General features: G+C 38.7%; 1 protein-coding gene across 1 annotated transcript; it reads right to left on the bottom strand.

Moving 5' to 3' along the window:
• Positions 1 to 6,911: 6,911 nt before the first annotated feature.
• On the bottom strand, positions 6,912 to 9,458 carry purbb (purine-rich element binding protein Bb). Its single transcript, XM_005739114.2, has one exon. It carries the CDS (start codon positions 9,250 to 9,252, stop codon positions 8,341 to 8,343), a length of 912 nt encoding a protein of 303 aa, XP_005739171.1. The 5' UTR covers positions 9,253 to 9,458; the 3' UTR covers positions 6,912 to 8,340.
• Positions 9,459 to 11,362: the final 1,904 nt, after the last annotated feature.

The following is an 11,362-nucleotide window of genomic DNA, read 5'->3' as shown; positions in this document are numbered from 1 at the left end:
AGATGCACATCACCTAATATGCTTAATTGGTAGTAGGCTTTCGAGCCTATACAGCTTGGAGTAAGACAACATGCATGAAGAGGATGATGTGGACAAAATACTCGTTTGCCTAATAATTCTGCACTCCCTGTATAGTGGAACTCTTATTATGTGTCCGCTTTACCAAAATAGTAGGACTGGGAGCATACAGTATAATGTGGAAGAGGGGATGTAGAAAGTCTGCACTGTTTGACTTTACAGTTTGGAAATGAATCCCTGACTTGTGACAGACCAACAGAAACAGGGAACAGCATCATAAAGGGGTTGGCTCTTTCAGTCTGCAGTCAGAGGGCAACTGGTCTCCTGTGTCATCAATATGTGGTGCAGTGTTTAAGACTAGAAGAGGTACACACACTGAGTTTGCAACAGATAACCTCACAACAGAAAGGTTTTTCTCTGCCCTGAAACACTACTCTATACCACCAACCCACAATGCCCTCTAGCATCTGAATATGGAAAAGCGCTTTAATAATAGACTCACAAGACTTCTTAAATGAAAGATAAATTTGAAAAAAACAAAAAAACTAAACAACTTAAGGGGTGCCTGTTCTAAAGTGAGCTGATTTAAACTCTCCACAAAGGTATGTTTGCAGTGATTATCAAATGTAGTATAAATACTGGCCAAATGAATGAAGAGAGACACATAACATGATGTAATGGCCCAGACTGCACACAACTAAAATCTTAAACAGACTGATATCAGTCTGCAATTGAATAGGTTTGAGATTTAATATTGATGTACCAAATTCATTTTGAAGATGGTGACTGACTGCATGCGATCACTGACCTGATTCCCATTTTCAAAGAAGCCACTTCAAAGGCAACAAACTTCCAAGTTCATTATACACTGTGACAATAATTTTGGTCATGCTGTATCCTTCAAACACTGTTTTCCCTGGTGTGACTGTAGCATTAGGCTACATGCCATTACAGTGTGATTAAGCAAGAATAACTGAATCCAAGATTAGGTAACTTCTTGTTTGTCAGATCTGGTAACACTTATATGACATTTACATTTTTTAATACTTATGTGCTGAGGCACTAAGAGCCATTTTGTTCAAATTGACCATCTAACTATCTCTGTTGCTGAGACACAAGGATTACCAAAGAGAAGAAGGCAATTTGTCTAGTAACAATCCCTGCTTGCACATAGCTCAGCATGTTTCAGCAGGAGAACCTTGTGTGTACCACATGTGAGCAGAGCTCATCACAATCAAACTATTGTATGCCTCCATCCCCAGACACTGAAATCCTAATAGCACAGCTGACTCCTAGACCTGGAATGCCAACTCTGTAAAGGCCTCCCACATTAAAATAGCCAGCATGCCCTGTCAGCATACCCTCTCTGCATGCGCATAGGCGGCTAACAGCTGCCAAATTTTCTCATTGAAGAAACAGCAAACGACAACAGGAAACAGATCCCTGAAGAGGAGGAGGTGATGGAGTCAGATTACTTGTAAGTCTCTCCTTTTCTTATCTTCACACCAGGAAACAAATTCAGCTGTATACGCCCACACATTGTATTAATCAATTTTAAAAAAAGGAAAACTAAGGGATGCTGCTGCGGATTGAACATGACCAAAAAGCACATCTTGACTTTGTTTAGTTGTGCATTTAAACACAAGTTCTGCTACCTTTGAACACTCTTTAGAGCCATATGTGTGGAGGAGGAGAGCAACTGTAAAACACATGCGGCCCATTCCCCAACTGCCAATCATTTTGCAGGTTTCAGTTAAGAACTCCATAGGCATTTTAGTGCCAAAGGCTAGTCCAAAACCTAAATTATGTACCATCGGCGTAACTTTGTGCTGTCAAGATCTCTGTCTAAATAAATAAAGAAATCTGGGTAAATTCCCAGATGCTTAACCTCCTAGGACCTGGCGTCCAACTGGGGTTCTATCAAACTGCAACTGTTCTATCGAAATTTCAAATGAATATCCTTATATGTGGCTCTCATTTTTCTCAGAAACAAAAATTGGGGGGGGGGGTGCTGTTATATACACACATATCAATAAAATATTTACATCTGACAACAAATTCAGCTGTATACTTCTACACAACACAATAATCTTATGATTTACACAGTGATTAATAAAGACACGCACTTGGCAACATCGAAGTGGAAAAACTCTACAGGAAGAACCTCCAGCAGAACCAGGCTTAGGGAAGGGCAGCCATCTGCCATGAGGAGTTAGGAGTGAGGTAAAACAGACAGGATAAAAGATACACTGTGGAAGAGAGCCATAGATTTATAATAGTTAATACTTAAATGCAAAGTAATATATAAATACATGGACAGTGAAGAAAAGTGATTGGAGGAGAAATGCTAAGTGCATTATGGGAAGCCCCCAGCAGACTTAGAATAGAATAGAATAGAATAGAATAGAATAGAATAGAATAGAATAGAATAATCCTTTAATTGTCCCACAAGGGGAAATTTGGTTGTAACAGCAGCCAAAAGACACATATACAAACAAAGAGTACACAGGACACAGAACAGACACATACACAATTTTTCTTACATATTTACATTATTGGACTTGGAAGTGTTGCTTCAGTTAAATTAATATAATGATCTTGCTCAACCCAGATCTCTGTAAGGCAGAATATATCAATATGTTGATCAATTATTATATAATTTACTAACAAAGAAGAGAGATACTTAATGTTTTACAATCCAATCTTTACTGCTGTTGAAGATGTATTGTTCTTTATGCTTAAATCATTTATGCTGATTTTTTTTATTGGTCTCTATGGACACTGGGTTTTAGGGGGACAATAGGAGTAGAGAAGCTGCAGAGAGGCTTGTAGGACTGCACCTCTGCTTCCAACTCTCATTTCTGGGTGCTCCCATTTTTGGGAGGAGGTTATACATTTGATAATTGTCCTGCTACATAACCCAGGTCCATGTCCAGGTCCTGAATCCAACCTTCAAAAAAGTTCAGACACAGAGTATTTTTCCAAAAGTCTTCAGGATCATAAAGATGTTTTTGTGAAATGTAAGATGTTCTTTTCTGTCAGTTGCACCTTTTTTCTTTGAACTCTTCTATGGATGCCATTTTTGCCAAGTCTCTTTCTTATTATTGAATCACAAATACCTGACCTTAAATTGAATGAGTTCAGTAGTATTATGGATGTTGTTCTGGTTTTGTTTTTAACCTCCTGGATGAACTAATGTGTTTTTGGAGTATTTTTATAGGCCTGGAAGGTTCACCACTGTTCCGAGTCTTCTCAAGTTGTGGATAATGGCTCTCACCAATGTTCCCTCTAAGCTGCGCACGTGCACAATTGCGCACTGCTGGCGCGGTCTCTGCGCACAGAAAATCTGCGTTGCGCAAAAAAAAAATCTAACCTGAATTGAAATTAAAATTAATACTTTAACAATTTCTGTTTTGGCTGCTCCCGTATGGGATTAGAACGATGCCACCTTATCCCATAGCCCAGCCAATAATGCGATTCCCATTCGTATATACGCAGCCAATCAATGTGGTTGACAGGCTATGACAGCGTCCTTATGTGCCGACACCGGTGTTTTAGCTGGCAAAGCGGCGTGGCTGATGTGGAGTGAAGCCATGTTAATGACAACGTGTACAACCACTGGAGATGTGAGCAGGACAGACGGAACAATTGACGGGAAAAGTGTGGACTTTATACCAGTTTTTAACTTGTGTTGATAGGCCACGTAAAACCAGAGTTGTCAAATCTTGTGTAGTTAGTGTGTAGTGTAGTCAATAGTTTTGTTGTGTGTGTCAGAACAATGAGGCGACTGCTGAATGTTACAGGTGTTACAGCAGTGATACATCTCCTGTTGTCAGGCCTGCAGGTATCAGGCTGTTGTTCTCCTTCATCTCATTTTTTTTGGAGTGGCACAAATAATTTGTGTGGCATCAGATTTGATGGAGAACAGCTGATTGTTCTGTAAATAGTTTGAAATGTTTATTTAAAAATGCATTGGCTGCATTTAAAAAAAATAGCTGCAAAAAACGTTGTTGTTTGCTAAACTCAGTTACTTTTTTGAAGAAGTAACTATATAATTAATTGCCCAACATTGGTCATTATATACTGTATTTTGCAGACAGAGTTACAGGACTCTCTCCCAGACCACAGACTCATAATACAAGTCAGAGAGAAAGAAAAAAGAAAGAAAGTTGTGTTTTCGAAATTGGAGTTCAAGTTATTTTTACTTCCAATAGTCTTAACATGTCAATGACTAGATTTTTTTTTTACATTTTCATTGTACGTGGGCTAAAGTAGTTAAATAAAGGTAGTCTAACATAAATGTAACTGCTGTGATTTGATTTGATTTTAATAAATCATGTAACTTGGATGGATTCGATGCTGGCATCACCACAGTGCACACGTCTGATGTCGCTCACAGTGGTCCAAGGGATCGCTCAGGGAGTTTGTGTGTTCGCTCAGACACATGAAAAATTAGAGGGAACATTGGCTCTCTCCCTGGATTTGTTGGATTCCCAAGGCTGTAAAAGCTTTTCTCATCTGTTCTTGAGGGTTTTTTTTTATATCACAGCATGATGTGTTACTTTTTAAGATCTTTTAGCTGACAGGTTGTATTTAAGTGATTTTGTCTGTCTGGAAGGGCATCTGGCATATTACTGTCAAATGAAACAGTAGCAACCTACTGTGGATACCCTTAGTGATAGTAGTTTCAAAATAGTGCATTTGTGATTTAACAAGGGTGCAATTACTTAATCACATAGTGCAAGTACGATCAGTATTGAAAATGTCACCAATTTTTAAAGTAAATCATTTTCTAAAGGTGCTATTGACACCTATCTACACGTCCTAAACTCAAAACCCTTCAAGGGGCTGAAATTGAAATAGTCACATTTTACAGGTGTCTAGCTATCATTTTGGGGTTAAACTAAGTTTCTTTTTTAGATTTAGATTTTAGATTTTTTTTCTCTCTCCAACCTTGGGAACACTTGATTTATGCAATTTTTTAAATCCCTTTTAAAAGAGCAAGAGAATATCTCTTTTGGTCAGTGTGACTGTTTTTAATGTCACGCTTGTAATGATCTATATTGCATCTTATTCACATGTTTGTGTTCACTTGTCTGTACAGAATTATGTGCTTGTTTTCTACTTGTTATATGTTGTAACTTCTGCTGCCCTCTTTTGCCTGAATAAATAAAGGATAGCGACATTTTCACCTGTGTCATTTCTCATTAATACACATTTCCAATATGTGGACATACTAATTACATTAACCTATCATGCATGTTTTTGCCACATTCAAAAGAAATATGTTAGATTAACTGATGACTTTGAATTAGCCATGGATGTGACTTAGATAAAGTGCTGTATAGTCAAAAATGTGACTTGAAGTCTAAAGAGCTTTGAATGGTCAGTAAGACTAGAAATGCTATATAAGTGCAAATACGGTACCTTAAATTGAATTAAATGATGAAATATGTTTATTTTTTCATTTCTGTTTGTCTTAAACTCTTTTCTTTCTTGTCTGAAAGGCAGCAAAGTTTAAGTTTTGAACATCCAAGAACAAAATAGTTGATATGGTTTGTTTAAAAAAGAAAGCTTCAGTGACTGTGTTTTAACCAGTCAGAAGTGCTAAATGTTTTAACCCTTTGCATTTATGACAAAGGAAACCAAAGTGTCACATCAGCAGCTTGAACCAGAAGATATTTTTGATGAATTATTCATCAGTGATCAAACCTAAATGCCAATGAGTAGTAGGTCATCCAACTCCTACAAAGGTTTATGTCTGTAAAATAGCAAATGGGAACTAGTTGTATAATTACATTGTTCATGTTGTATGTTAGTTTGTAACTTAAGGGACTGAAGTAAAGGTTTTAAGTTCGCCAAAGTAAATATGGATTTCAAAAGTACTCTTAAATGTCAAATGTGGTTTTAACCAAATGAAACCAAATGTATGAAATGAAGCTCAAAGTGGTGCCAAGTAGTAGTTTAAAAGTGAAACTCATCGACAGAACATTAATCAGATATTTACAGAGCTGTTTCTTTTTTAAAATAGATAGTTCTGTTTAATAATAATATAATAAATGCCAGTAAATAATGAGAGTAAACATTACCTGCACATGTGAACTAAGTCCTAATAAGTAAAGAACTAATAGGTGTCATCACTTTAATAGTCACATGAACCTCTTAAATGAATGCAAACTGTATCTTGCTGGACTGATAAATCACTAGCAATATCACATCTGCATTAGGTGATATTGCTGGAATGAATTATACTCTTTAAGGTCAATATATCAGCCAAAAGGTTTTATTTTGGCATTTTTCTGTTTTAAATCGCGTTTTCATTATTTTGAATATTGACAGTATTGACCAGAAATTGCATTCTAAATAATAAAGCAATTTCTAAACAATAAAACAAAATCTTATTTGATTTAGAATTACTTAAAATTATAAATAACTAAATAAAAAGACAGGGAAATTTAATGTTTTACTAGTATTAAAATGATTCATTTTGGGGGGTGAATCAGACCTGGATTTGTGGAAAGATTCTTCACCATTGTGACATAAGGCAAAAGTGGGCATTTTTTGCCATATACAAAAAATATCCAGCAGAACTAGCTGAGTGGGTAGACCGGTGTGGCACTGGAAGAGAAACTGCATAGTGTAGTCATAGCCTGGTGGCCTGGTCTCTAGATGGACATCTGCTGCGCATGGACTCTTACGCTGGTCTGGGACATCTTTATATAATTATATAATAATATAACACTTACATAACTTGAAAAGGTAAAATGTTGCAGGAAGATGTATGCAGTCTCAGACTGTTCTTGTACGTATTTAACCAAGAAAATAAACAATTCACCCAATTAGTCTGCAAAATGAATAACCTGATTTCAAGTACACAGTCACAACATCGAGTCTTTCATTTCAAATTGTTTAATAAATGAAGTGTTATACTTTCACTCTAAGAACATGAAAAAATTACCTTGAGATCGAGTCACAATTCTCTTTTAAGAAATTAACTTTTTATTTTTAGGATTGAAATATGTTTTCCTTAATAAGTATCTGAAAATATCTTTTGCTGGTTTGTTTGGTAATATCTTTCCTACAAGTAGAATCTCATTTCAATATAGCTCTTTTTGGGGGGAAAAAGAAACAAAAAAAGGAAAAACAAAAGAAAACATCCATCAATGTGTTTCTGTCCAGGGTCTTCATAATGTGTTGGAAGGTGCTGTCAGAGAATGGCCTGTGGCTGAATAGGCCAGCTGTCCAGTTCTGAATACGAGGCTGATGAGAAAACTTGTCGCTACATGTAATGCAGCACTCCTCCTCCAACTGCAAGACATTTGGACCCCTGTTAGCAAATGATCGTCTGAAAAGTCCCATAAAACAATATCTGTGTTTCCTCCGGTGGCATCTGCTCCCCAGTTCCAAGCGGTTGTTCTCAAACACCAAGGATGCTCTGGTGTGAGAAGAGTCACCACCCTTCCTCACAGAGTGAATCTTCTTCAAAACAATAAGAAGTACGCTTTGCTAAGATTATATGTATAACATAAAACCCAGCTGTTCTGCACTGTAACTGACTACTGGAGTCAAAGCATTTAATTTAGTCCACCAGGCCCTTTTTGTTTGGGCTTACAGATAATCCTCTTAGTAACACCCCCCCCCCCCGGTCATTTTGGGTAATCTTTTCGATTAACAGCCTGCAGATGCTGCAGCAGCAGTTGTGCGGTTGTTTGACAGCTCTCCAGCTGCTGACATATCTAACAAATAAAATCCATAGAGTGACAGCAGTTCTGTCTCTGCATTGCTCTCAGCTTTTCCTGTCTGACTTGCAAAAATCCCGCAAACTTCCCACAGAGGAGAGTCCTGGACTGGAACAGGATGGATGCTAGCTCTCTCCTTTAACCAAGAAGGGAAAACATCTTGAACAGGTCTTCACTCTTTAAATAGAAACTATGTTGCACATAGGAAAGCATTCAATGGCTTCACCTCTAGTTATGAAAAACCAACTTGCTCCTCTTATTTTTTCCAACGATAAAGCATAACTCACTTTTTTTTTTTCAGCCAATGACATACATCTCATCCGTACATTTTCACTTTCAGAAATTCAAACCACCACTTCAACCTCAAGCCCAACAAACTTTAGGATAATACACCAAAAATTCCCTGCACATGTACTTCTTTTTTTAAAACTCCACAATACTTTAGTAGGCTATTACAGCACGATTTGTCATGCACTTTATCTGTCATTTCTGCTTCTTTTTTGTTTTGTTTTTGTTTTTTCGCAAAATAACCCTATAGTGTAGATCTGCCATCATGTAACTTGGCTGATAGCTTTTTCTTTTCTCAGTCGTCATCCACATCGTCCCCCTCGGACTCGTCTCTCTTCTCGTACATTTTATCCCTCTGCCTCTCCTGGATCTCCTTCATCTCCTCTGCATATCTGCAGAAAGCTCCTCCAAATTTGCTCCAGGCTTTGAACGGGATGGTGATAGAGTTCCTGTAGCTCGGCTTAACCTCGCTCACGCGCAGGAACACGCCGTATTTGTTGGACCCAACGTCGAAAAAGAACCGTTTAGAGTCCACCATGATGGAGGTGCCCTCGGGAAGCTCGCCGTAGCCCCCGGCGGCCATGCCCCCGGTCATCTCCTCGTCGTCTCCCCCGTAATCATCTATGAGCTTAGCAAGGGCGTCTCTAAACTCTATTAACCCCTGTGCCGGAAGGGCTATGGTCTGGCCGGCCAGCATGCCGCCCACTGGGCCCCCCACTCCAAAGCTAGGTCCGCGGTTTACGGTTTGCCGTATCCGGAGGAACCTCCCCCGCTGGTTCTCTTTCAAGTCCAGGTAGTACTTGCGATTTTCCCGGACAAGAAACTCGCTCTTAAGAGCTCGCCTCGGCCCACCGTCTTCACCCGCGGTAGCTTGTGCTATTTGCTCCGGACTGCTAGGGCCCAGCTGGGCGTAGTGCTCGATGAAATCCCCGAGATAGTCACGGAACTCCGCCGCAACTGACAGCGAGAGGGTCAGGCGACTTTTAGAGCCCCCAGCCCCGACCTCGGCGATTTTAATGAACCTGCCCTTGTTGTTCTGCTTGACGTCCAGATAGAAGCGCTTGTTCTGGATGTCCAGACGCTTTGACGCCAGTTCTTGGGTTTCCTGGTCCCTGTGGAAGTGTTGGAAGCCACCTCCACCTCCTCCCCCGCTACTACCTCCGCGCTCACTCCCGCTGTCGCCATCCGCCATCTTCAGCTCCACCATTCGGCTTCTGCCCCTCTCTCCTGCGTAGCTGCTTTCTGCGTGCACTCAGCCAGCGCGGGCCTCCTTCCCGTGCATCATGGGTGCCCTTCGGGGGACGTTGTGATTGGTCCAACTAACTGCCTGTTTCACTAGTTCACACGATTACGGCATTCCTATTGGTCCGCTGGTATTGTAAGCCGTGCCCACCTGTAATATTTTTCTCTAGCTATTGGTTCAGACTGAAGTTCCGTTTACGTCTTGTAAAACTTTTTTAATCCCGATTGTGAAATCGTCTTGGTTAGAACATGATGAAATCTGGGTTTTTTTTTTCACAATTATACTTTTGCATTTTAGTTAAATTTCGAAATGGACATTTCCAACCTATTTATATATGTGAAAAATAGCTAGATAAACTAGTACAGTACACCACATAATAATAATCGTTCTTTGTTGAGATGGATCTCATGTTGTTTCACAAGTCTGTGAAAATACACTACCCTTGATAAGTAGATTACATGTTTTGTGTGCACAATTTTACATAAAATGAACAATACCTCATTACAACTGTTCAACATCCACATTCTTACTTATGTTACACCAACAAAATAAAATAGCAAAGAATGACTTTGGAAAACAAGGGGGGAAGAAAGAAGAAACAAGGGGTGAAGAGGAATAAACGGAAGGCTGGGGAACAAGAGAAAAGAATATGAAGGGGAGAATTAAGAGGAGGGAGGTGAGAGTGAAAAGAAAAGAAAACAGAGAGAAGATGGAGAATAAGAAGAAAATAATAATGGTGAATTCTACTCTACAGCAGCTTGTCATGTCTGAATGTTTCATTTACTCCATTGTTATTGCATTTCCCGGACCTGCCAGAAGATGTCAGTATAAATCCTAAACAAAGACTCTAATCCACCCCACTGGAAAGCTTTAGAAAATGGTAACGGATGCAAAGATTTTGAAACTTTTAACTGTTCACCGCATTGCCATTCATACTTTGCCAAAGTTATTGATTAAGAGATGTTTGATGTTTGTTGTTGTAAATAACAGTTTGTTTTTTGGTGAATTCTCAATAAATGAACTTCATATTTTATAATCACGGGACGGCCTGTGCAAGCACTATCATAACTTTTTCTGCAATCTTACATATTTGTCATATCATTTTACGACACAATCAAAGTTGGCTGTATGTGGCCCATTATGTAACATGTGTTTGACATCCCTGTTGTAACTGGGTCTCAGTCATCCAAGTCGTGGCAGTCTTAAGCATTTGAAATAAGTAAACCATAGTTTGTTTGTTTGTTTTTATGTGGCCCTACTCTGACAGTCTGGGTAGGAATTCTGGTGGTGTCTTTAAATTTTGCCAAAGCATATAGTTAAGGCTGCATCAAGTGACCCTGAATCCTCTCTTAAAATATCTATAGGCTATAAAATAGTTATAGGCTATAGGCTAGGACTATTTTAGCCATGGTCTGCTCAGAAATCAATACTTAAAAAGAGCAAAAAATCCAAAGGGCTCAGTATTTTACAACTCTTAACATATTGCTCTTGCCTGCTATACATTTTGTATACAATTCAAAACAAACTCACAAAAGACATGTACACATTCTTTAACTCCCACTACACAATGAAACACAAACCTGGAGTTATCAGGAACTTAACCCACAGAGCAGAGAATGTTCCCTCTAAGGCAGAGGGTAAAAATAGGGGGAACACGCACACAAATAGATACCACTTAATAATCAGCTGAGATCCATAGGAAAGAACCTCAAAGATTAACCAGGGAGAAACAGCCAGGATGTCTTTCCTATTGTCCCCAAGTCACTGTTGGTCATCAAATAGTTCTAATATTATAGGATGTCACCCTACAATATAAAGTGCCTCGAAGGTCACTCTTGGTGCTTATAATGAAAGTCCTCCTCGTTACTTAGGTCTGCTTTGAGTCTTTTATTTTAATCTAGCCACTGCATGCCATCCTATTTAAATAAAACTGAATGAAAATGAAATGGTTGGTGTGAAGTGGCTTTGTATACGCAAAATTAAACTGAATTAAATGTTTGACTGTTAGATGAGAAAAAAAGATCAGATAATCTGATAAGAATCTAATCGTTATTATTTATTTGAATAATATTTA

The sequence above is a fragment of the Pundamilia nyererei genome, unplaced genomic scaffold, assembly GCF_000239375.1.
Source record: "Pundamilia nyererei isolate P.nyererei 1_Seehausen unplaced genomic scaffold, PunNye1.0 scaffold00089, whole genome shotgun sequence".
Lineage (NCBI taxonomy): Eukaryota > Metazoa > Chordata > Actinopteri > Cichliformes > Cichlidae > Pundamilia > Pundamilia nyererei.
This window is presented reverse-complemented; position numbering and strand designations above follow the sequence as displayed.